Source organism: Monodon monoceros, unplaced genomic scaffold (assembly GCF_005190385.1).
Source record: "Monodon monoceros isolate NGI ecotype Baffin Bay Population unplaced genomic scaffold, NGI_Narwhal_1 Super_Scaffold_12, whole genome shotgun sequence".
Classification (NCBI taxonomy): Eukaryota; Metazoa; Chordata; class Mammalia; order Artiodactyla; family Monodontidae; genus Monodon; species Monodon monoceros.
Window position 1 is genome coordinate 49,627,137 of NW_021703768.1, and position 27,867 is coordinate 49,655,003.

General features: G+C 36.0%; 1 protein-coding gene and 1 non-coding gene across 2 annotated transcripts in view; both read left to right on the plus strand.

Moving 5' to 3' along the window:
* Positions 1–27,867, plus strand: part of IPO11 (importin 11) — a 215,564-nt gene that overhangs the window by 28,790 nt on the left and 158,907 nt on the right. The window contains exons 2-6 of the mRNA XM_029217487.1: positions 1,054–1,197; positions 4,193–4,293; positions 12,906–12,978; positions 14,369–14,572; positions 23,282–23,414. Of these exons, the coding sequence (XP_029073320.1) occupies positions 1,060–1,197; positions 4,193–4,293; positions 12,906–12,978; positions 14,369–14,572; positions 23,282–23,414 (649 nt within the window). The 5' untranslated portion in view covers positions 1,054–1,059. The remainder of the gene's footprint in view (positions 1–1,053; positions 1,198–4,192; positions 4,294–12,905; positions 12,979–14,368; positions 14,573–23,281; positions 23,415–27,867) is intronic.
* On the plus strand, positions 4,398–4,501 carry LOC114893483. The gene has a single exon (XR_003792908.1). It is a non-coding gene; the product is annotated as a U6 spliceosomal RNA (small nuclear RNA).

Sequence of the window (27,867 nt, forward strand, 5' to 3'; positions counted from 1 at the left end):
TTTATCAACTCTTAGTTTTCAGTTTTAATCTTGCATACTTTGTATATGTGTATTGTGAACTATACATACTTTTCTGAGTAAACAATTGTACACAATTTTGGGGATGATTAGAAACAGAATCCTGGAGAATTCAATAAATTGCTTATGTATTTTTAGAATGGCTTCAGATTCTTGGTATAGGATTAGATCATCCAACCCTTAAGATCCTTTCTAACTTAAGGTTTTATTTTGTTTGTTGGTTCAGTTCTTTATTTCCCCTCCACAATATTTCTTGGGTATGCATTTGTCTTTTATATTAAAAAAAGAATTTTCAGACATGTTTTATTGGTGGCACCTAAGATGATAATGTGAGGTACTTATTAGCACTCTGTCAAAGCATTCCTTTTTCAATTCTCTTCCTCCTGGTCTTGTTAGGAATAAAGTGGTTAATACTTTTATAGCTTTTATAATGCTTATCTTTTTTTTTTTTTTTGCGGTACGCGGGCCTCTCACCGCTGTGGCCTCTCCCATTGCGGAGCACAGACTCCGGACGCGCAGGCTCAGCGGCCATGGCTCACAGGCCCAGCCGCTCTGCGGCATTTGGGATCCTCCCGGACCCGGGCACGAACCCGTGTCCCCTGCATCGGCAGGCGGGCTCTCAACCACTGCGCCACCAGGGAAGCCCTATAATGCTTATCTTTAAAAAAAAACAAACAAACTAAGAAGGCATTATGATTAGAGTCTTGGCAGGCAGTGGTATTTAACCAGAATTTAGAAACTTTGGTTTTTGTTTGTCATTTTTTCCCCCCCCCAATTTACTACCTTCTATATATGGGACAATAAAAGGCAGTTTCCTTTAGAAATAAATTGATTTAAGCAAAGGCAATTTGAATTATGGGAGTTTTAAGTTAGCGTATGGGTGGTACATAAAAGATAGAAATCCAGCAGATACATGAAAGAGTAGATACGAAGTACAGGGGTAATTCAGAACATTGAAGCCCCTTTTCTCCCTTTTATTAGTGTTAATTTTTTAAGTATAATATACATTCAAGTATGTTAACTTATCATTGCCAGGTTTCCATGGATCTCAATAGTGCCAGTACTGTCGTTCTTCAGGTCTTAACACAGGCCACCAGTCAGGATACTGCTGTGTTAAAACCAGCTGAGGAGCAGTTGAAACAGTGGGAGACACAGCCAGGTTTCTATTCAGTGTTGCTGGTAAGTTGTTCTAAAAGAGTTTACTATAAATTTTAATAAAATGAGATACTATTATTTTTAATTGTTCTAAAAACTTACTTGTATTGGTGGTTTACTTTAGTGAAACTGATCCAAATGTTTGCCTGCCATTGCTCCTGCCACATATAAATTCAGAGCATGGCTCTTTGAGAATGTTTAAAAAATGTTTATTGATGATTGAGTAAATAACCCAGCAGGGTACTGGTAGAATCTGCTCAGTAGACAACACTGTGCTGATAATCTATTTTAGTGTGTTAATGCTGACCTGAAGACTTTAGGTAGTACACTTTGATGTTTTGTCTTCATCCTTATCCTTGCCCCAGTTAATTTATGTTGTCAGAGTTGTTCAGGTCTCCCCACCACTGCATCCGTCAGGTCTACCTTGGTCAGTGTGTTTCACTTTAAAACGCCATTTTCTTTTCCCCTGTCTAAAAATTTTATTTTCTTAACATATCTGATCTTTTCCTGGGTATTATGGGAAATAGTATGATAATTAACAATATGTGCTTTAACTATATCTTTCTGCGAGTTACAAGCTTTTGGTTAATTAATGAAAATCGTTTTCTCAATGCCAGAATGAAAAGATGTCTTTTTGTATTGAAGGCCTTTCTTATTCTTTTCTTCTTCGGAAAATTTCAGAACTCTGATTAGTGTGTGAGATTTAGTTTCTGGCCATGGCAAGGAGGTTACCAATTGGATCAAAAACCAATTCAGTATGTGTGACTGGGTCAAAAATTCAGAGCAGAACTGTTTACTATATCTTGTAAAATAGAAAATTATGACATTACATACATATTTTGACTTCATGACTAAAAAGTTTTAAGTTGTTACATTTAAGAAGTTCCTAGTCATGCCTGGAAGGGAAATTAAATATCTGGAGTCATACTTGATATTCTGAATATATAACATGAAAGTTGGCTCTTTGACACAATAACACAAAGATAAAAAACATTAATTTCTAAAGATACTGAAGAAAGTATCTTATTCTTGTAGATAATCCCAGCATTATGTTTGTAAATTTGGGGCATAGTATAAATCTTTAGAAAATCTCTGACTGTATGCTTATTTAAATGAATGTGCTCTGTATTTAGCCTTGTGTTTTTTCAGGCCAAAATATAAAACATTTTATCTTATTTTGGTTACTGCTTGACCTTGGAAAAACCAATAGACTTGCTTGATACCTTTTGTGTAATGTATGAATTATTAAGTGCCTAGACCTTTTTGTTTTTATTTTTACTAGGTATACTTTTCTTCTTAGAGGGATAGTAAAATTTCTTTTAGATGGAATAGATTATAATAGATTTAAAAACTGCTGAGTTTATTTTTTCTTTTTTCCCTGTACTCACTGTCTTGCCACATTTGCTCTATTTGAGCCTTAGCCATCCAGTTTAGTCTGGAGATTCCTACATTTGTATACCTGATCTCAGGTGTGTGTTCCAATCCTGTTATTCAATATGTTTATTCAGTATATAATATATATTTACTTGGATTGACACCTGCAGCTTGACTTTTCTTGGTTCCTAAGTGTAGCTGAGTTTGGCTGAGATCCGCCAACTTCCGCAGTATTCCCATGTTACTTTCATTCATTCACTCATTTGCTCAGTTGAAATTTATGAAGTTTCTGCTTTGCTGGGCTGTGTGCTAGACTCCACTCATAAGACACAACTCAATCTAGTGTGGGAGGTAGGCATGTAAAGTGTTGAAGTCGAATGCAATTAATTAATTAGTTATGCAATTAATGTGGTGAGAGAATCTGTTCTTTCTTTTGCAAAGGAGACCCAAAAGAGGGACTCTGACTCAGTTGTCAGGGGTCTTAAGGAATAAGTGGGCATTACACAACTATCTTCATAACTTTTTTTTTCGTTGCACATGATTTTTTAAAAATAGGTTTATAGTATACATACCTATTTTTAATACTTAACATCAATTGTCTTTATAGTAAAGGAGATACTTCCACGTCATTGTTTTTGGCTTTGAGGTTTTCCCACACAAGGTTGTGTTTAAGAGGTCAACTCCAGGAATTTGAGTTGTTTTTGGTGTGAGGTGTAGTACAGTTTTAGTTAGTTAACATATTCCTACAATCCTGTTTGTCCTATGTACCTGCTATTCTAGAAACATTTTTTAGAAAGCAGTAAAACATTTTAATTCTCACTGTTTGTGATGTTTTAAATTACAGTGTATTAGGTTTACTATTCTTTTTATTTCATATACATTTATAACTGTCACTTATAAGCTTTTGATAACAATTTTAATAAATTTTAAAATCAATTAAAGGTTATAGAACAGCTGTAATTTTGACTTCAAGGTCATGTTGCATGGTTTAGCTTGCACAGTCATTTTTACACTGTCCCACTATGGTGCAAGGCAGGGACTGCCTGTATTTGGATTAACACAGTGAATAAATTTTTTGAGTAATGGTTAACATTGAGTTGAAATTATTCATATCACTTCTGCCTTTATATTACTTGAAAATATTTTGCTGTCGAACTCATTCGTAAGCATAATTGCTTTGATAAGGAGGATGCTTTGAAATTGTTTATTTCATAGCATGAATTAATAACCCAGGGGCTTTGGCTCTTTGAATCTGTGCTGTGGTGGGTCTGCTTTTTCTTTTTTAATTTAGCAGTGTTTATTTTAGTTTTGTGTGTGTGCGTGTAGATTATGCTGTGTAATTAGATTTGTTTCTGAATTTAATTTTTTATTAGAAAAATTTAAAACCTACCTAAATGTAGAATAGTATAATGAATCTCCACATACCCATTACTCAGCTTACATAATTAACATGCTCCCGAGCAGATATGCTTTCTTACATGAATTGTAGAGCTATAGATATTTAGAAAATAACGATATGATATGGGTAGTGATAAAATTTAAGTGAAGCATTTAATTAAAAATCTATCCATACTTTTTTGAGTTATGTTAATTATACTTTTAACTTATTACATGTTCATTCTGATGCTTTGTTTTTTATTTACAGAATATTTTCACAAACCACACTCTGGATATAAATGTAAGGTGGCTTGCTGTGCTGTATTTTAAAAATGGAATTGATCGCTACTGGAGACGTGTAGCACCTCAGTAAGTTCCACCTCTTCCCCCCCTCAGTGTCATCCTTTTCAAATTCAAGGAGGTATAAGACTGTTATCTGTTAATCTTCATTCTTTATGTGAAAGAATTCATTTGTGCTTACTTCAGCAGCACATGTACTAAAATTGGAACAGTACAGAGATTAACACGCTCCCTGCTCTAGGATGATATGCAGATTTGTGATGTGTTTGATATTTAAAAGGAAAAAAGTGTTAACTACTGAAGAAGAAAAGTGTTCTACATAGTTAATTACAAATCAACATCTATACTACTGCCTTTTTCTGTGAGTTTTTTTTTTTCCCATGGGCATAGGGTTTGTGGATTTCTCATTGGCCTTCTGTCTTAGAGGATCTCTGATTTTATGGGCACAAAACAAATGCTGAATTAATGAATCATGTTCAGAAATGTCCTTTTTTTTAAAGGAAGTACAAGGCTTGAATTCTGGAAAATGTCATTGAGAAGGAACTCCCAGGTCATTTCTGAGCCAACTGATGTTAATTCTCTATTCTTCTGCATAATTGCCTCTGTGGTGGAAATTGGGTAGTATATATTTGTAATCTCATCAGATTCAGTTGTAACTTCTCTTTACGTGGTTAAGTGAACAAATTTTTCTTAATAGTTAATTGCATGTTATATAATTGATGGAAAGACAGTGTAGACTGGACCCAGGAATTTGTTGGATAGAAAATAGTGAACTTTGCCAAAGGAGTAACATAGTCTTTGTCCTCCAGTAGATGGCACCACAACTCTGTAGTTTTTATATTTATAAGCCCCTTTTTAAAAAAAGTTGAATACCTCATAGTGCTTGTAAAATATGCTCTTGAATAATATTGGAAGTAACTAGAGTATTTTAAGGCTACACTTAGGATACTATAGTATAAATCAAACCCTTCTCTTCTTATTTTAGAATTAATTCATAATTTTGAGAGAAATGGAGTGTTTAGTGATGAGAAATTTTGTATGTTGTTGAGTTGTAGGAAACAATGCAACAAGATATGTTTCTACTGCTATGTCCAGTTAAATTTTATATGTACCCTAAAATTCATTTTGTTTTACTAGTTATATGAAGAATATGGTTATAAGTGACTGTCTTGGATGGGAGAGTAAATTTATAATTAAATATTTCAGATTGTACTTTCATGTAAAGAATTAGAAACTGGAATTTAGTTTAAATTTTAAAAGTTAAGGGAGATATCTTACAATAAGTAGTTAAACCCCAAGCTGTCTCTTTTAGTGATATATTGAGATACAAGCTAGAAAGGAGATGAATGTACTTAGGCAGCAAGGATGCTAAGAATGTAAAGCAGGGAGCAAAGATTAGTTATCAAACTCATTTAAATTACAGACACTTAAAAAAAAACAACTGTGTTCCTATCTAAGTTCCTTCTTATAGTTTCTGTTCTTACCACTGTTGGCACAGAATGATTAATTTAAGCTTATATCATTACTATGTAAAATGCAATTCTTGCTGGGTCCTAATTAATTAGATACTATCCAATTTCTGCTTGGGATATAGTCTGAATTCATCTAATGATAACAAGTGCATAAAGTTGAAGGTGGAATGCTAACTCTTATTGTAGAATTGCTAAGAACATGAGATTTCTCAGGTTAATGGCTTGTTTTCTTTAATAGTTATATAGTTTAATACAGTTGCATATAGTTACATGAAAACTGTTGAACCTGGCTTCTTGACATAGGAGAAAACTTGAATTTCAAGCTTGAATCAAAACATTATAGGAGGGGCTTTCCTGGTGGCGCAGTGGTTGAGAACTGCCTGCTAATGCAGGGGACACGGGTTCGAGCCCTGGTCTTGGAGGATCCCACATGCTGCAGAGCAACTGGGCCCGTGAGCCACAACTACTGAGCCTGCGCGTCTGGAGCCTGTGCTCCGCAACAAGTGAGGCCATGATAGTGAGAGGCCCGTGCACCGCGATGAAGAGTGGCCCGCACTTGCCACAACTAGAGAAAGCCCTACGCACAGAAATGAAGATCCAACACAGCAAAAATAAATAAAATAAATAAATTAATAAACTCCTACCCCCAGCATCTAAAAAAAAACAAAAAAAACATTATAGGAGAAAACATCGTTTCAGGGATTTGATTGATAGAAGGAAGCTATTAAAATTGAAAAGTGCAGCATAGTTATAAAAAGATTAGAGAGATCATTTTTATTTTATTTACTTTTTTGTAATACACAGTACTTGTATTACTTGACATTATAAACATATCAGAAATAAACAGTCATAACAATGTAGCATTTTTCAAAAATAAACAGATCAACAAAACTGAAGAAAAAGTCCAGAAGATGCATGTACATGTAAGTATTTTGTACATAATAAAGAACACATTTCAAATTAGGATGGAAAGACGCGCTCTTCAGTACTGCTATTTAGAGCCTTATCTCTACTTCACAACAGTGAAGTAAAAGTTTAATTGTAAAAAACTCAAAACATAAAGGTATCTAAAGAAAATACAGGTTAATATGTATATAATTTGGTGTCGCAGAAGCTAAGCTTAAAGTCAAAGAAAGAAACCATAGAGGAGACCTATATTCCAATAAATAGAATAAAGGGACAATAGATTAGAAAAAGTAGATGAATCTCAAAGATGGAATTCATTTGGCTAATTAATATATTTTAAATTGTTTAAATCATTAGTAGTCAAAGTTTTTCCAATTTAGGCAATGAGAAGATCACACCTGTTGAAATGGCATATATTAAAAAGAATGTAGGGGGCTTCCCTGGAGGCACAGTGGTCAAGAATCCGCCTGCCAATGCAGGGGACACGGGTCCGAGCCCTGGTCCAGGAAGATCCCACATGTCGCGGAGCAACCAAGCCCATGAGCCACAGCCACCGAGCCCCCACGCCTAGAGCCTGTGCTCTGCAACAAGAAAAGCCGGTGCACCACAACAAAGAGTAGCCCCCGCTTGCCCCAACCAGAGAAAGCCTGCGCGCAGCGACAAAGACCCAATGCAGCCAAAAATAAATAAATAAATATATATTTTTTTTTAAAAAGGAATGTAACGTACAGTCCTGAAGAGCGCACACTGAACCTTTGCCAGGGGGATTATATATGGCCACCACCATTAGGGAGAGCACATTGGGAATATACATTAAAAAGACTGGAAATGTACATATTCCTCACCGAAAAAATTCCCCATCAAAAATTTACCCTGCGGAAATAATCAAACAACTGTATAATGTGTATGCAATGTTTGTTGTTGATAACAGGAAAAACAAATCTAGAAACAATTTAAAAAATCAGGTAACTAAGTGTTAAATTACGTCATTAAAGCATGAGCTAATAATTATGTCATCTAAATTTTCACATATAAATATGAGAAATAAATTTATGACAGAGCTTAAGAGATCATTTTTGTATTAAAAAGTGTGTGTGACACACTTCTCAGAAGGAGAGAATTAAAGAGTAAAAGAAAGGCAGAGAAAGAAATTGAATGGATAAAAGGAGTTATCTCAGGATGATAGGATTCTAGGGTTTTTCTTTCTATCTGCACTATTTCTTTTCTAATGATTATAAAGTGAGCATGTGTTTCTTAATAAAAATAATAAAAGCTATAGAAAGTTGTGAGGAAAACAATCTGAGAATAAGGAGGCAGAAAATATACAAAATTTTTAGTTAATGAAGAAACAAAACATCTAAAGAATGTAGTTAATTTAATTTTTCAAATTGTGCGTTCTCTTCATATTTTGTATGACATTATCTGCTATGCAATTTAGAATATCTGCTGTTAAGTTACAGAAGAATTGTATAACTGACAGGGATCCAACATCGTATTTATAATACTGCAAGGCATTGTTGCAAGAAATGTTATAAATTTGTATGTTTCTGTGTCATGTATGACATAAAACCAAGCAACCCAAAAGATTTAACAATGGTATTTGAATCATATTTTCTAAGAGATAATTTAAATCCACATGACGATAAAATATGAATTACTAATTTTATGAAGAGAGTGATTGTTTCCATGAAATTAGAAATGCTTATATTTGATTCAAATAATTAAGCAAAAAATGAAAACATTCTTTTAAAATGTAAATAGATTATTTGAAGAATTGAGTTGAAGCATCATATCAAGAACTATTTTTTTTTAATGTATCAATATTGGTTTATTTTTTCTCATATTTTTTTAAGTTCAAACAAAGTCACAAAAATTATAATCATCCTCATCAGTTCACTCAGTCCCATGTAATTAATGTTTTTTTCATCTTGATCTTTTGTTAGCACTTTTATGAATTCATCGGTTTTCCATTAGAGTTCTGAAAATGCTTATCTTATTCATTCAGTTCAGCAGTATAGTCAGTTACCAGAAACCTGTGCTTGTCAGAGTCTTTTCCATGAATTCCTTGAAGATGAAACCCTTTTTTTTTTTTTTTTTGCGGTACGCGGGCCTCTCACTGTTGTGGCCTCTCCCGTTGCGGAGCACAGGCTCCGGACGCACAGGCTCAGCGGCCATGGCTCACGGGCCCAGCTGTTCCGTGGCATGTGGGATCTTCCCGGACCGAGGCATGAACCCATGTCCCCTGCATCGGCAGGCGGAGTCTCAACCACTGCGCCACCAGGGAAGCCCGATGAAACCCTTTTATAGGAACATTTTTGCAAAAGCATCAGAGTCCACCCAGAACTGTCTGTAAATGACAAAAGACTTAAAAATGACCACGGTTAAAGATTTGCTGAAAGTTTATGATAATGCAGTTGACAAGGAAATTTAGTTATTTCTGAGATATACATTTTAAAATAATAATTAGAATTTTGACTTATAACATTATACCAGAACATATAAGATTTTTAGGAATTTCAAGTAATGTCTGAAACATTTATATTAACATATTTCCATAGAAATAACCCGAAGAAAGTTTAGTATTAGTTGTTTTTTTTTAATTTTTTATTAATTTTTTTTATATAGTAGGTGAGATCATTTTTAATGGGAAAGCATAGAATTGTATTGGGCTTTAACTCCTTTTGTCTAAATGTTTATTTTTTAAATTGAAGTTTAATTGACATATAATTATATGAGTTTCAGATGTATAATATAATGATTCAAAATTTGTATGTATTGTGAAACGATCACCACCGTAAGTCTAGTTAACATCTGTCACCATACATAGTTAGAGAATTTTTTTTCTTGTGATGAGTTATAAGATTTACTCTTTTAGCAACTTTCAAATACACAGTACAATATTACTAAGTGTAGTTGCCATGCTGTACATTACATTCCCGTGACTTCTTTACTTTATAACTGGAAGTCTGTACTTTTATACTCCCTTCACCTGTTCCACATGTCCCCCCCATGTTTATCTTAATCTTGTCTTCTCTTTTGTTTACTAATCTTGAGCAAGTCACTGTTAAGATTAAAAAAAACTTTTATTGAAGTATAGTATGTAACATACTTAAAGAGTACACAAACGAAGGGTACAGTTTGAATGTTTGTAATGTGACCACATCCGTGTAGCTACCACTCAGAACTAATCTAGAACTAGCACGCCAGAGGCTTCCTTTCTGCCCTTTCACAGTCACCTATATGTCCTCCTCAAAGATCTGACATTGCTCACCATAGATTAGTTTTACCTTAGATTAGTTTCATACAGATGGAAACCTTATATTATGTTCTCTTTTGTGTCTGACTTTTTTTTTTTTTCTGGTACACGGGCCTCTCACTGCTGCGTCCCCTCCCGTTGCGGAGCACAGGCTCCGGACGCGCAGGCTCAGCGGCTATGGCTCACGGGCCCAGCCGCTGTGCGGCATGTGGGATCTTCCCGGACCGGGGCATCAACCCGTGTCCCCTGCATCGGCAGGCGGACTCTGAACCACTGCGCCACCAGGGAAGCCCTGTGTCTGACTTTTATTCAGTGTTATATTTGTGAGATTTATCCATGTAGTTGCATGGGACAGTAGTTTGTTCTTTTATGTTTTATAACGTCCCATTTTAGGAACATACCACCATTATCTGTCCATTCTGCTGTTGATGGGTATGAAGGTTGTTTCTAGTTTTTGACTATTAAAAATAAGGCGGCTTTGAAAAATCTTTTGCATGTCTTGTTGCATATAAGTTTGCATTTTATTGTCATTTATGGTTAGGTGTATGTTCAGCTTTAGTAGATACTGTCAATTAGTTTTCCAAACTATTTGTACCAGTTTCCCCTTCCACTAGTAGCATGGGCGTTGACATTTGCTACACATTCTCACCATACTTGGTCTGATCTGTTTCATTTTAGTCATGCTGGTGTGCTTGGTAATTTTTGCATTTTCCTGATAAACAATGAGTACCTTTTTCGTATACTTATTAGTCATTTGGAAATCCTCTTTTGTGAAGGGCTTGCCATTTGCACATCTAAAAAAATTGGATTATCTTATTGATTTATGGGACTTTATATATATATTTGGATATAAGTCCTTTGTTGAATATATATATTTTGAAAATATCTTCTATTTTGTGACTTGCCTTTTCACTTACTTGCTGGTATCTTTTGATGAAGTTTGTAATTTTAATGAAGTTCAATTTAGCTACCTTTCTTTTTATAATTAATTCTTTTGGGATCTGTTTACAAAATTTTTGCTCAACACAAAGCCATGAAAATATTCTTTTTTCTGCTAGAAGCTTTGTTTTTTACTTTTCACATTTTGGTGTATGTCTGTGTGATTTCTGTGTAAACTTACACTTTCTGTGTAAGTTATAGATGTGAAGTAGGGGCAGCACCATGTATTTTTCCCCAGTAGCATTTCAGTGGTTCCCTTGTTATAAATCAGGCACTTTATACATATGGATCTGTTTTTGGATTCTCTATTTTGTCCTATTGGCCTATTTTTCTATCTTTGCTTTAGGTATTGTACTTTATAAGGCTTGATGTACTTTTGATTACTGTTTTGAATTTAATTTACTGTTCTTTTTTTAGTTTTTTGAAATGGAAGCTTAGATAATTGATATTCAGTTTTTCTTTATATGCATTTAAAACATTAAGGCTTTTTTGTAATCATGGCTTTAGTTCAGTTTCACAAGCCTTGATATGTAGTATTTTCATTACCATTCATTCAAAACTATTTTTAAAATTCCCCTGTGATTTCTTTTTAGACCCATAGGCTAATTAGAAGTATTTCACCTAATTTCCAAACATGTGGGACTTTTTGTTGTTGTTACTGATTTCATTCTTTGAAATGTGTTGTCTTGTTTTATGATCCCATCATATGGTATTTTGGTAAATGTTTTATATGCACTTGAAAGGAAAGTATGTTTTGCTGTTGTGGATTATAATGTTTTATATATCAGGTCAAATTTGTTAATTATGCTATTGAAGTCTTCTGTGTTGTTACTGATTTTGAGCTACCTTTTCCATCAGTTACTGAGAGAGGTATGTTAATATCCAAATATCACTCCAATCTCTGCCTTCATTTTTACATAGTGTTATTTTCAAGTATCTTCTCTGTGTCTCTGTCCAAATTCTTCTCTTCCTATAAATGGCACCAGTCATTGGATTAGGGCCCACGCTAATCCAGTATGACCTCGTTTTAACTTGATTGCATCTGCAAAGCCCTTAATTCCAAATAAGGTCACATTCACAGGTATATGGGGTTAGGACTTGAACATAGCTTTTGGAGGGTTTGGGGAGGGGTACACAATTCAACTCAACAGACGCTTTAAAACATTTTTTTAAAAAATTGTATGCAACTTTTTATTTTTTTTTTTGCGGTACGCAGGCCTCTCACTGTTGTGGCCTCTCCCGTTGCGGAGCACAGGCTCTGGACGCGCAGGCCCAGCGGCCATGGCTCACGGGCCCAGCCGCTCCGCGGCATGTGGGATCCTCCCGGACCAGGGCACGAACCCGTGTCCGCTGCATCGGCAGGCGGACTCTCAACTGCTGCGCCACCAGGGAAGCCCTATAGCAGATTTTTTGGGGGGTGATTCATCCAGTGCCAGCTACTCTATCATAGCCAGAATGGAAAACCTTAAAATCAGGTCTTTAAAATTTAATTTTAAAATAAATAAAACCATTCATGTAGTTCAAAATTCAAAATGTATACAATCTTATACAGATGGATAGTCTCCGTCTCTTTCCTTTTGCTATCTAGTTTCCTTCCTCATTTGCAGTCAGACTTATTAGTATCGTGTTTATTCTTTTCAGACATGTAAAATGAGAGATTTTAAACTAGTTGATTTCTAGTAAGTCTTCCATCCCAAATATTCTCTGATTCCTGATCCCTTTCCACATAGAATTTTGTAAAAGAAGTCAGTGTAAGACTAATATTTACTCATAGATTTTTTAAAGACCGTCATTAATTTTTTGGTAGGCAACTGTTTTTATATCAATAGAAGGAAACATCAAAATATCACGTTCTTTACTCTGGATTTATCTTATTTCCTATTGCTTACTATTTTGTGCTTCCTATTTATTCAGTTGTGAAGGAATTTTGTGCTTTTGTATTACCTGATGTGTCAATATACAAGTAATGGAAATAATTCTGTTTAATTACCAAAACAATCAAGGACACATTGTTTGAAAGACTTTTTATTGCTAAAATTCTCAGTCGTGCTTACCTGCATTCATTATTAGGCAGCATTCTCTTGCATAACAAATACATCTTTTTACAGTGCTCTCTCAGAGGAGGAGAAATCTACATTGCGTGCAGGGCTAATCACCAACTTCAATGAACCAATAAACCAGGTTAGTGAGAAAATGAGTGCCAACTATTCTTTCTTTTCCCTTAGTTTTTGCTTCTTTTCCAAACTAACTTTGTTTCTTGGCGTTAAAAATAAAATCTTATAATGTTAATTTGTGATGTTTATACACATTTCTCTGATGGTTTTTTAATTTTTAGATCCAAGTCTACCTGTTAAGAATTTTGATTAGATTTGGCTGTTAATGATTTAAAACTCAGAAGTCATTTGAAGATAGATATACTTATATATTTTTTAACTTCTTCAGTTTTTGAGCCAATATTGAAAGCACATCTCTATATATTAATTATAGAAGTTAATTTAGCACTCCCATCCCCCCTCCCCCTAAACTACAGGATGGCTTCTGGTTTTTGTCTGTTTCCTTCATCACATTTGAAGTTCTCACTACTCTGTGGGAATTGAATTTTTCTTTCCCTTATAGTGAGATTTTTCTTTTAAGAATAAAATAAGTTTGCTTATGATACAAAAATTATTTTTCCAAGTTACTACTATTTCTTACATTTGATTCTTTAATTTGAATATTAAAGCACACTGTATTAGGTGGTGTATCCAATGCAGTTTTATCTAAACCTATTTAAATGATCTGAGTTTTTTGCTGTGCATTTCTTCAACTGAGGGAGATGAGGGAAGATGGAGAGGAACAGAGTTACTTTCCGTGGGGCAGGAGGTGGTTGGGGGGTCAGGGTCTTGGGTGATTGAGGGGTAAACCATTGCTTAGGTGTTCTGTCAACCAGAATTTGTGAAACTGATCTGAACAAATATTATGTAAATACCTAATATTAATGTTCATTTCTACTCTGAGGTCATTGGTTCTCAAAGTTTGCATTCTTAGAACTTCCTTATACTGCTAAAATAAAACACGAAATGGTTATATATGTTGATATTTATTGTATTAGAAATTAAAATTGAGAAATCTAAAAAACTATTATTTTTTAACATAAGTAGAATTTAAAAAAGTGAACAATAGCTATTTCCCCAAACAATAAATATTTAATGAGAAGAGTAACATTGTTTGGCATTTTTGCCTATCTCTTTAGTGTCTGGCTATTTAAAAGAAGACATCTAGATTTTCAAATATATCTGCTATTTACAATGTTGTGATATTATTTTGGCAGAAGCTATGTGATGAAAATCTAGCTTCACACCGGTACGTTATTGGGAAAGGGAGGATCTCACAGAAAGGATCCTAGGCCCCCTAGGGATCCATAGATCACACTTTGAGAGCTACTATCTTAAGCAGTTGTTCAGTGAAATCTTACTCATTTTTGTTAAATGTATAATTAACCAAAAAGGTAATTTTCAACTATGAATGCATTCCTTATCTATTGCTTTAATTTCGTATGTTTATTTCTGAAGATTAATTTTTTTTCCTTTAGATTGCAACTCAGATTGCCGTGCTGATTGCAAAAGTTGCTCGATTGGACTGTCCTAGACAGTGGCCTGAACTGATTCCCACTCTTATAGAATCTGTCAAAGTACAAGATGATCTTCGACAGCACAGAGCATTGCTTACCTTTTATCATGTTACCAAGACCCTGGCGTCTAAACGACTGGCTGCTGATAGAAAACTGTTTTATGATGTAAGTGATTTAACAAAGAATTTGATAATGAAAACTGTGCTACTTGTATTAAAAGGTGTGTAATTTTACCTCTAAATATCTTATTGAAGGATTATTAATTCTTTCTAATTGACCTCAAAAGGTTCATACTAATAGATAACACCCAAAAGGTTTTAAGCTGGTTAGTGATATGACTGGTAAGGTCACTTAGTCGCCAATGAGGGGGAAAAATTGGTGGAGAACAGTCTGAAGGCAAAGAGACTGGTTTGAAGCTATCTGAAGTAGTTCAGATTCGATGATAAAGCTCTTAAATGAAGCAGCGGTAAAGAGAACATTTAGAAGCATGTAGAGTTGAAATTTAGGAAGTTACAATTGACACGCCTGGGTAATCGGTGGATGTAGGAAGGAGTCTGACACGACTGAGGGTGTCTGTAGGTGTTTTAGCACCATTTGTTGAAAAAACTTTACCTTCTCTATTCAGTTGCTTTGGTGCTTTTGTTTGTATTTCACTGTTTTGAACTACCAGAACAGTGATTTTCATATTATTCAACCTAACATTTTGAACTGTACCAGGTAACAGTGGGAGTCTCCAAGTGTTTTTAAGTGTTCTTGCTTACCTTTGGAATCCTCACTTTGAGGATATGGCTTGGGAATTTGCATTTTTGATAGGTTCCCCAGTTGATTCTTTTTTTTTTGCGGTACGCGGGCCTCTCATTGTTGTGGCCTCCCCCGTTGCAGAGCACAGGCTCCGGGTGCGCAGGCTCAGTGGCCATGGCTCATGGGCCCAGCCGCTCTGCGGCATGTGGCATCTTCCCGGACCGGGGCACGAACCCATGTCCCCTGCATCGGCAGGTGGACTCTGAACCACTGTGCCACCAGGGAAGCACTCCCCAGGTGATTCTTAATACACCAAAGTTTAAACCAGAACCACATTATGTTCTCTTTATTTTTAACCCAGTAGGTTTAAATAGCCAATTTTCTATTTATCTGAGGGTATTGAGTGTAAGAAATTCTTTTTGTTAAAGGTTGCTTTTAAAATCCTTGTCAGTTTTGCTTAATATCTAACAAGGACTAAAGAAACGGACATTTTATCTTCTCAAGTCTCTCTATGAATTTCTTGTTGATTTTTCTCACCTTTATCCCCATCTTAGGCCCCTTCAATTTCTTTTATGTAGATGTTTTCCAAAATCAAATGTGTAGAAGATTCTGGGTTACAGTTACTCTATAGTGAAGGGTCCCCTTCTATAGAAGTCTTACTTCTTAGTTTGACTTTCTTAAGTTGTACTCTCTTAATGTGTTGCCTCCTTGGTTTTCAGATATAATTTATATTTAGCCTAGTCAGGCTCTACAAATTGTTTCTAAACTAGCCTTAGTCTGTATAGCTTGTTTGCGTTAGCTTCCTGTCCACTTCAACTTTCTTGCTTGGTTTTCTTGTAGTGTGAGGTTATTTCCTCTCCATATAAAATGAAATATAGGTCTCCTTAGCATCTTGTACTTACTTCCAGCAGAGTATTTATTACACTGTACATTGCATTGTAATTACATTATAATTGTTGACTTACCTTTTTGAGATCCACCACACGGAATTTTATGAGGGCAGACTGTAGCTCTTATTGTTATAGTCCTACTATCCAGCCCAGGAGAATGCACATCAGTGGATGGTGCTCAGTAACTGTTAAATGAATAAATGGTAAAAGAAGAGATTTGTTCTTAGATACCTTCTAGATTTCAAAGTGGTATAGTGCAAAACTTCAAAAAGCAGGAGTTTGAGGAGCATATACAAAACTCAAGATACCGGGAAGAAATAATTCAGCTTAGCACCTTTCATTCTGGAATGGAGTATCTGAACCTGGAAACATGGAGCACAGTAGGGACTAGGAGGGGAGTCTTGTCTCATGGGGTTGGGGAACAAGATATGTACTTTAATTGAAGGTAGCATGTGTGGGAAAATACTATTATAAAGAGCAAGTTTGCTAGTTAATAAAGCAACTCCTATTATTTCGGTAATCTGAAGTGTGGGGAAATCTTCCTTTTAATAATGTGTTTACTTTATTGTTAAGATGGTCTTCATGTACTAAATTAGTTTCCCACCTAAAATTAAGTGTAAGGTCATAGTTGAGCTAGTTGGTATGGCAAAGTAGTGCAGTGTGCACTTAAAACCCTTCCCTACTGCTCTGCGTGCCCCAACAATTTCTATATCTTGTTTTCCCTCCACGTTAAAATGTCTTTTTCAGGGGTGACAAACTACAAAATCAGCAGTGGAGAGAAAATTGCTTTGCAGTTACAAAATTGAGCTTGATTTGACACAAAGAGGATTCATTTTCTAGAAAATCATAAGCTTTTCATACAAACCTGAATATAAAAAAGTTGGCATTAAGTACAGTTAAAATCTAAAGTCTACAAAAGCAAGGGATTTAAGGTACAGATAGTAATTCTAATGTACTTGTAAATGTATTAACCAAATAATACCTTGTAGACATGGTGTGTAACCCACAAAGGTTTATGCTATGGTAAATGAAGTAATCTGAAACTCAAAAAAGAAGAAAAGATTTTTTGAAAGCAAGTGTATTTCACTTGTGTTTAGAAATATGGGTTAACAAGTATGAGAAGACCTGGTTTCCAGTGAAGAATGTTTCTTTGTACTGAGCAGCTTTGGAATTTTGAGTAAGACATTTAAACTTTATGATTCTTTAAAATTTTCTTTGAATTCTAAAGTTGTGTGATTCTGAGAATTTATAATCTTTATTATTCCAAGTTAATCTATACAAACACCATTAAAGTTTTGAGATGGAAATCTTAGTTATGGTGTAATTTAAATATCAATTTTGCGTTTTTTTTTGTTTGTTTGTTTGTTTTGCGGTATGCGGGCCTCTCACTGTTGTGGCCTCTCCCGTTGCAGAGCACAGGCTCCGGATGCGCAGGCTCAGTGGCCATGGCTCACGGGCCCAGCCGCTCTGCGGCATGTGGGATCTTCCTGGACTGGGGCACGAATCCGTGTCCCCTGCATCGGCAGGCGGACTCTGAACCACTGCGCCACCAGGGAAGCCCCAATTTTGCGTTTTTAATCACTGTTTTTTCTAGAAGCCAAGACCTTTGTACATTTAGTTTTATTTTTTTTGTATTTTCTTAGCATACAGTTAAGTTCTTGACTTACTGACTGTATTGGATACTTTTCTGTGGAATTTTGGCATACAACCAGTTATATCATTTTCTTAATTAAGAAAATTTCAAATATACTCTAGTTGAGAGAACAATACAACAACCCGCATATATTCTTCACTCATATTTAACAGTTCTTAAGGAGTTGCCACGTTTACTTTTCCTCTTTTCTGGAGCAAATCTTAATGTGTCATTTCATCTAATAATATTTATAGAGTATGAATCTCTAAAAAGGACATTTTCCATAACCAGTTTTTATTATGAATTTTTTAAGTTTGGATGTTAGGAATTAATCTTAAATTCTTCTCCCTGAGAGTAGGTCAGCAGATACTGTTTGCCTGTTGTGTTACGAGAGATATCTAAGGTACTGAAGGAGATGAAAGAGACAAATAGTCGTCTCTTGACATTCATGGGGAAAGGCGTAAGACACAAACCCTCAAAGTTCATTTAGTAATTTATTAAAATCTGCCACAGAAGAAAACTAAATACTGTATTACATTGTTATTATAGTCAAAGCTAACATTTAGGAAAATATAAAAAACTGAAGGGTTTATGATGAATAATGTTCCCACTAACAGCATATGTATTATTTGCATGGTGAAGATAAGAGAAAACTGTGTGGCAAGGTGAAGTCAGGTTACAATACTACCAAAGAGTCTTCCTGATGAGTTACTGTTTTCTGAATAAACTAACAAAACAGAACCAACCACATAGCTACTTTGAGATGGGTTGGTTAGTATAAGCTCACTCAGCCTCGTAAAAGAGATTTTCATACTTCTTATAAATTTATAATTTCATGATGTGGTCCTTAGGGAAAATTCCCAAATAGTTGAAGTTATGAATGTTAAATTTGAGAATGCCAAGGTGCCACTTATATGGTATAGCTTGAACCTCCAGGAAATTTACAAAATAGTGAAATTTATTTAAAAGATAAATGTGTTTATAAGCAAATCATCAAGTAGGTTAAATTCATTTTGTTTTCAGTTTCGTTTGGGTGATTTTAAATGCCAAGTACTGATTAAATGCTGATTCTAGATCTTGTCTCTTGCTCTGCCAAATTCAAATTGGCTTTTAATCACGTTGTTTAAAGAGTGACTCCTATAATACACAAAGGGTCATCTCTGCTATGAGCCTGTGTGGGGACTTAAGTGTGTGTGTGTGTGTGTGTGTGTGTGTGCGCGCGCGCGTGCATGCATGCATGTGAGTCTAGGCTTATATAAATATGAGGAAACTTTTGGTGGGAAGTTTTAATGGAGGAGAGAGTCAAGGTGACTAGCTTGATCAAAAAAAAAAAAAAGCTATGCACTAAACAGAAGAGGAGATTTCGAGTATAGCATGGTGCTTATCCTTTCTGGATGATTCACAAGGACTTTTGTCTGGGTCCTAGGAAAAGGGGCTCTTGAAGCATTGCCGATTTATGCTTTGTTTTTTGCCCATCTCTATCTGTCTGACAAATATTTGAGTTCCTACTCTGCCAGTCACTGTATTGGATGCCTGAAATGCAGCTGTGAACAAAGGCAGGATCCCAAATGGAGAGGAGGGTAGTTTCACTTCCTCCTTCCTCATATTGAGATCATATTCTGTATACCTGAGAGCATTGTCTAGACATCAGTAGCTAAGGACAGCCTTATGGCTGTTGCTAGGATTAGAGGACTTGAGGGATCTGGAAGATGGGCCACAGCGACCTTCCTGGGCCTGAGGTGTACCAGTGGCAAGTTTGAGAACAAAATAAAAATTAGATTTTACTTAAAAAATATGTAGGTAACAGATGTTACAGGTCTTTAGGAATGTCTTTCATTGAAAGTTAATAAATATCAATTGAGAGACATTGGCACTTTGGAAATTGTTTTTGAAACCTTATAATCCGCCAAAGCTTCTGGCCTGACACATTTGGGTAGTTTGATATATATGTATGTCATGGTTAAGTGGAAACAAATTTATATTTAAATATTAAGGAAAAAGCTGACTACTACTAAAGTAACTACCTTTTTTTGTTACAAATGTGTGGATGTTTTAACAGTTACTTGTGAATTTTTTAAACATATAGAAAAATAAAGAAAAAATATTAACTGCCATATACCCATCACCTAGATTTAGCAGTTAACATTTCACTGTTTTTGCTTTATTGCTTTTTCTAAGATATTTTAAAGTAATTTAAAGATTTCACGATATTTTATTACTAAATACTTGAGTATTCATTTGTAAAAAGATAGATTTATTTTTTTAAAGGTTAAAAGAAAATTTTCCACTGACAGTTTACTGATTTAGTAGACTTTTTTTTTTTTTTTTTGCGGTACTCGGGCCTCTCACTGTTGTGGCCTCTTCCGTTGCAGAGCACAGGCTCCGAACCTGCAGGCTCAGCGGCCATGGCTCACGGGCCCAGCCGCTCCGTGGCATGTGGGATCTTCCCGGACCGGGGCACAAACCCGTGTCCCCTGCATCGGCAGGCGGACTCTCAACCACTGCGCCACCAGGGAAGCCCCTAGTAGACTTTTATTCAACTATTCATGGGTCAGGCAGCATCCAGTCTAGCAGATAGGAGCTCCAAAGAGCTGTACAAGCTGAAAGAGTTTTTTGTACAAAAGTGAGCAGGAACAAGGAAGCTAGACTGGGAATTAGCTGAATAGCTAAATCAGGGTTATTTTCCTCATATGGAGCAAAGAGAAGTCTTAGAGCTGGGTCAGGTAACTTGTGTTGAGCAGGCAGGCACTGATTGGTTGACCTAGACCTGCCTTTTCTGGGAGAGCCCAGCATAGAACCTTAGTTCTAAGTTTTGGTTTGCTGCTATGGGGCTTAGCATGAGTGATTCCATCTTGAGCCTAATCTGGTTACTTAGCATATATAATCATTTAACTTTTATCATACTTGACACACGTGAAAGTAGTGATTTAATATGATGTAATACTTCTAGCCACTTTTCTACGTTGTTCTTAAATATGTTTACAGGTGGTGTGTTTGAGCCAGAAAAATGAATATGGCAGGTACATAGCATTTGATCATGTTTAAGTGTCTGTTTTTTTGGCCACACCATGCGGCTTGTGGGATTTTAGTTCCCTGACCAGGGATTGAACCTGCACCCTTGTCAGTGAAAGTGCGGAGTCCTAACCAATGGACTGCCAGGGAATTAATTCCTTCTTAGGAGCCTTTTTAAGTTAGAGTAGTATTCTCTCTTTTTCTTTTTTTATTGGTGCACCATTGACATGTTGAAACAGTTTTTGGTTATCTTTTTTTTTTTTTAATATTTATTTATTTGGCTGTGTAGGGTCCTAGTTGTGGTGCACGGGCTCTTTGTTGCAGCACACGGGCTTCTCTCTAGTTGTGGCATGTGGGCTCCAGAGCGCCCGGGCTCAGTAGTTGTGGTGCACAGGCTTAGTTGCCCCCGCGGCATGTGGGATCTTAGTATCCTGACCAGGGATTGAACCGGTGTCCCCTGTTTTGCAAGATGGATTCTTAACCACTAGACCACCAGGGAAGTCCCTATCTTGTTGATTAGAGTTAGGTTAAGCAGGTTTTGAAAGCTCCAGTTTGTGGATAATATTCATTGCCCCACTATTAGTGATGAATTACAAGACTTTGATTTAAACATTTTTGGTGCTCACTTTTCTTAGGGGAAAATTGTGAGGACAGTGGTCCTGAGGCTAAAAAAGTTTAAGAATATTTAAAATGCTAAAAGAAATAAAACTTCCTGTAATGTTTTGCCTTTGATATTCAAGGAGTCAAGTCTGTGTGCTTCTACAAAGTTGCTAAGCAGTCAGTGGGTGGCACTGTTTCTTCTGGTTTAGAAAAAGAAAAATGCAAGTATTTGGGATTTTCATGAACTACTACCTAAAATCTTTCATTAAATAATTTATTTTTATATTGTCTAACTGAATATCCCCTACCCCTTCTACATTTTTGAGAATAAAATGTAGAATAAATATTTTTATCCCTCCTATTTGTGCTTTATTATTACTTTCTCTTTTCCAGATGAGCCTTTTGTGACCATGTATCAGTTGGTATTTTCTGGAGCAGATAGAAGCTTGTGGAGGGCTTGTGTTTACAGGATAGTTAGCAGTATTCCGTCCCAAATTCTTGTGGTTTCTTCCTTCTTTGTCTGTCTCCTTCCTTTTACCCTTGGGCTGAAAGTGTAGTGCTATTGCTGCTTCATTCCAGCCATCGCTGTTTGTGCAGAGCCCTTTTGTAGGCTAGCTAAAAAGAATTATGAATTGTGGCGTAATAGATGCCTAATGCCTAAACTAGGTGCTTAGCTCCAGAATTGGAGTGTGAAACAAAGAAGAATATTAAAGTTTTTTCATACTACTGTTTCTTTCTTGATTTCTGTCACAAATGCTATATGTCTACACACTAAAAACAATGACCAAAGCAATAGGGGCTGGATGACTCCAGTCCAGGTTGTGGAATGCCCCATTGCTGGGAAGCCAATTCTGGACTGTAACTAAGTGGTATTATATTCTGCAGCTCTCTTCTGGGGGAGAGAGTTAGGGGTGGGATAGGATACTTTATACCTTATCAGATTCCAGGAGGCCGTGAGAAACCATCTAACAGAGGAGATAGGGAGGTGAGCAGGAGATTGGTGTTCTAGCAGTTGCTTACAAGCCTTTCATCCTCTTGTGTTCCAGGAGGATCACAAGATGTTCTGCCAATACTCGGATTAGCTGAGGTTTAAGCCTTTGCCTGTGTAGATATGTGCAGTTTCCAAGGGGTATGGTGAAGCTGTTTCTCTATACCTGGACGCACAGACCATTAAGATTACTGAATTAAAATAACAGAAGTGGAATTTGCTGTTTCATAGAAATATTATATTTATAGGATTGCATTTCTGACTGGTTTCTGATGCCTGACCACATTAGTAAATACAGTGTTTAATTAGTTGATATGACATATCTCAAATAAGAAAAAATAATTCTGAAGTGTACTAATGATAACTAGTCATATGCACTTATGTATAATTTTATTTAAAGAAGATTGCCATGTAGGCTCAGGTGGTTTGCTCTTAGATCTTCTGGAAAAAAAATGAAGATACCACTGGAAGGTGGTTCTCAGTGTGAGTCACGTTTTTAAATACTGGGACATATTAGGCAAGTGGCCTGACAAGTGATGTGGTTTGTTATGTTCTTGGCTTTAAATACCCAAGACCATATGGGTAGAATTGGCAGAACACAGAAATTTAACTCCTTTGTATTCTTAGTATATTGATTTATCTGATAAACTCAGTGACAGTTCTGTTTTTAAAGCTGAGTGTTACAACTATTAGTGGAAGAAAAAAAAGTAAAAATAGGAAATATCAGACTGCAATGCAGGCATTAGGCTAAGCAATGTTTCAAGAAACTAATATTTGGGGGGGGGCATGTGTGTGTGTGTTCTTAGCAGCAGCCAGTGTAAACTATACTTAACTGCTGTGCCTTGTGACTAAAAAAAGTTTAAAATGTTGCTGTAAGTGATTCTTGACTGTTTTAAATCTCATTGAAAATGTGTGCTCAGTTTTAAAACCAAAACGTATTACTACGTAGGTCTAATTGATTACTGAAATCTGTAATAATATTGTGACCAAATTTGTTGATATCTTTGCAGTTAGCTTCTGGAATTTATAGTTTTGCCTGCTCTCTGTGGAATCACCACACAGACACATTCCTTCAACAAGTTTCTTCTGGCAATGAAGCTGCAGTTCTGAGTTCACTAGAACGAACTCTACTGTCATTGAAAGGTACTATTAAACTTGACATGCTTATTTTTGAAACAACATACCTCAGAATAGTGGCCGAATAGTTTATCTGTATGGACTTTCTGTTTCCAGTTGCACTGGTGGAAGAATAAGGCGTTAATAGTTCCCGCAGAGACAAGGGCTCTTGTAGTTTGCTTTTCTTTTGTAAGAATAGCTCTTCCTCTACGCTAATTGATGAGAGCACACATAGTTCAGATGGATAGCTTTAAGTTATTTTCACATTACTGGAGTTTCATGGCTCTGAATGCATACCTTTCAAATACTTGCACTTCTTTTTTGCTTCATTTCTCATTCTGGGCTGCTACCATTATTATTGTCATGTCGACTTTCCTAAACTTCTGTCCCCAAGGCTTATTAGTTGAGCTCTATCTCCCAGCTCTCTTTTCCCTGAGAACTCATCTTTCTTGTTTGTACCTTAGGCTCACTTGGATTTTAGAAGGTGCTTGTTGGGGTGCTATCTTGGCCTGTGTTTTCCTATGCTTTGTTTATAGGCATTCCCTTAGCATAAATCTCTATCACCTTCCCTGAGCTGAGCTTATCTTGATGCATGTATTCCGAGGTTCATTTCCTTTCTAAAACATTCACCATCATTTTATTCTCTTTGTCTTCCTTCTGTTCTGGTTGCTGAGGCTCTTTTATCTTGTGTTTCTTAGTTTGAGCTCAGGCAACCTTTATTTCTTTCTTACTGCAGCTCATTTTGCATTCTCTGTTTTATTTGTAAACCCTTTTATCATACTCACCTTAGTACCTTACAATGGCACTACTCCAGTGCATCACTTACATTGATAAGATAGTGGATGCACAAACCCCAAACTGTCAACACATTTTGGGGAACCTTGTGGACAAATTATTTTAAAGGACTGTTGACATGTAAAATCCAATCCATTGTACAGGTGGTTTTACAAGTGAATAGAGATGGTTTTGCCAACATTCTTGAGGAAGATATTAAAAGGCCTTAGAAATGTTTACACAGAAAGAATTAGAGAAACTGATACAAGATTAGATACATAAAGCAGTGTGTAAGTACTGTATTTAATGATTAAGGAATTTTCATGAATCTTTTTGATTGTAGAGTCTTTTTGTCTCACTGACTTCAAAGCCTAACTCCTGACACAAATGATGCTGTTCTACTCTACATTAGCCTGCTTTAGGCTTTTCGATATCACAGCATCTCAAGGTCTTAGATACACATTAGCATTTCTAAGGCATCCTGACCTGGAAAAATCTCATAGCATTTTTCTTTAAAATACTTGTTCTGTCAAGCTGTAAATTTCTTTGCTTTTATGACTTAAATACTTAGGACTAGAGCTTTTGTCACATGTAATCTTTGCATTTATACCTGTGTACATTTAGTATCCTTTAGACAGGCATATGTTCATTACTTCATTCATCATATTTATAGGTAGGTGCTTGGTTCTGGGGAGACATATAATAAAATGGTCATACAAGTACATGTAAAATGACATCTGTGACGGGGGGCCTTACAATGTTATGATGATTGATAATAAGGTCAGAAAAGACTTCCCTGAGAAACTGATGTTTGAACTAAAATCATAAAGTATAAATGGAAGTTAACTAGGTGATAAAGGGAGAAAGAAAGCACTGTCCCAGATAGTGTAGACCAAGGTCCTGTGGTGGGAAAGATCTTGTCCAGGGTAAGGGATTCAGCTTGAGCCCTATTTTCTCCTATTATGGTGCAGTAACTTGAGTTGTATATAATTGAGGGTATGAAACTGAAGGTCTTTAGACATTTGCATTCTAAGCCTAATTTTAATACACTGACTTTATTAACTTTTTATTGAAGTTTAATTGATTTACAATGTTGTATTAATTTCTGGTGATTCAGAAAAGTGATTCACTTACACACACACACATATACACACATTTTTTCATATTCTTTGCCATTATGGTTTATTACAGGATGTTGAATATAGTTCCCTGTGCTATATATATAGTAGGACTTTGTTATTCATCTGTTTTGTATATAGTACTGATAGTATGTTTCTGCTAATCTCAATTCCTAATTCATCCCTCCCCGACCCCCTTCCCTTTTGGTAAGTATAAGTTTGTTTTCTATGTCTGTGGGTCTGTTTCTGTTTTGTAAATAAGTTCATTTGTGTCATATTTTAGATTCCACATGTAAGTGATATCATATGGTATTTGTCTTTCTGACTTAGTATGATAATCTCTAGGTCCATCCATGTTGCTGCAAATGACATTATTTCATCCTTTTTTATGGTTGAGTAGTATTCTGTTGTGTGTATATACCACATCTTCTTTATCCATTCATCTGTCGATGGACATTTAGGTTGTTTCCATGTCTTGGCTATTGAAAATAGTGCTGCTATGAACATTGGGGTGTATGTATCTTTTCGAATTATGGTTTTCTCCAGATATATGCCCAGGAAGGGGATTGCTGGATCATATGGCAACTCTAGTTTTTTAAGGAACCTCCATACGGTTCTCCTTAGTGGCTGTACCAATTTACGTTCTCACCAAAAGCGTAGGGGGGGTTCCCTCTTCTCCACACCCACTCCAGCATTTATTACTTGTAGACTTTTTTCAAAAAAATTATTTATTTATTTATTTATGGCTGTGTTGGGTCTTCGTTGCTACACACGGGCTTTCTCTAGTTGCAGCGAGTGGGGGCTACTCTTCGTTGCTGTGCGCGGGCTTCTCATTGCAGTGGCTTTTCGTTGTGGTGCATGGGCTTCAGTAGTTGTGGCACCCAGGCTCAGTAGTTGTGGCTCACAGGCTCTGTAGTTGTGGCTCACAGGCTCTAGAGTGCAGTCTCAGTAGTTGTGGCACACAGGCTTAGTTGCTCTGCGGCATGTGGGATCTTTCCGGACCAGGGATCGAACCTGTGTCCCCTGCATTGGCAGGCGGATTCTTAACCACTGCGCCACCAAGGAAGTCCCTGTAGACTTTTTAATGATGGCCATTTTGACCAGTGTGAGGTGGTGTACCTCATTGTAGTTTTGATTTGCATTTCTCTAATAATTAGCGATGTTGAGCACCTTCTCATGTGCCTACTGGACATCTGTATGTCTTCTTTGGATAACTGTCTATTTAGGTCTTCTGCCCATTTTTTGATTGGGTTGTTTGTTTTTTGTTATTGAGTCGTATGAGCTGTTAGTATATTTTGGAAATTAAGCCCTGGTTGGTTGCATCATTTGCAAACATTTTCTCCCAGTCTGTAGGTTGTCTTTTCATTTTGTTTACGGTTTCCTTTGCTGTGCAAAAACTGTAAGTTTGATTAGGTCCCATTTGTTTATTTTTGCTTTTATTTCTTTTGCCTTGGGAGACTGACCTAAGAAAACATTGGTACGATTTATGTCAGAGAATGTTTTGCCTATGTTCTCTTCTAGGAGTTTTATGGTTCATGTCTTATATTTAACTCTTTAAGCCATTTTGAGTTTATTTCGCTGTATGGTGTGAGGAAATGTTCTAACTTCATTGACTTACATGCGGCTGTCCAGCTTTCCCGACATCACTTGCTAAAGAGACTGTCTTTTCTCCATCGTATATTCTTGCCTCCTTTATTGAAGGATAATTGACTGTAGGTATGTGGGTTACACTGCCCTTAGACTTCACCTCATGAACACTAAGTCTTTAGTTATATAGAAAGCAATGCTGTCTATAAAGTTGTTTTCTTAAAGTGAATGACTTTAAATTTGATAATATAAGGTGGTAGTCTTATGCTGCTATCATGCTTGTTGTTACTGAATTCTGCTAAGTGTTTTACATATATTGTACTATTGAATTCTTTAATAACCCTATGCAGTAGGACTTATAACCACATTTTATAGATGAGGAATGTGAGATCAGAAAAGTTGCCCAAAATAATACAGTTTTAGACATTGGAGCTACGATTTAAGTCTGGATCTGACTTCAAATCTGTTAATCCTGCTTGTCTCCCTGTGTACATTGGTTTACTTGTAAAATGTGATGCTCGTAATTGAGCACTGTAGTTTATTCCAGATTTGGAAATAGAGTTTAATCTTTTTATCCCTTTTTGGAGGTACTATATTTTCATTAATGTAGCCTGAAACTGAATAAACCTTTTCGGTCACTGTTGAGTCATAGTTTAAAGTTTATGGAATAGAGGTAACCGTCTCAACTTAGCCTGTAGGTGTTATTGCAAGTGAGAAGTGCTAACAGTTGTGTAAATTGAACTAAATTTTGCAGTATGGTTTTAAAAAACATGAGTAGTTATGATAAGTGAGAAGAGCGTTGCTTCTTAGTCACAATAACTGGGGTTTAGTTCCATCTTTCCCACTTCATAACCAACCAGTGACCAGGAGTTACCTTTCTTTATCTATTAAATGAAAGGATTAAGCTAGATTAACCTCCAGGCTTGATGAGGCTTCGTGATTCTGAGTCTATTATGATTATGATTTTAATAGGAAAAAATTATGAAAAAAAAGATGTAAGT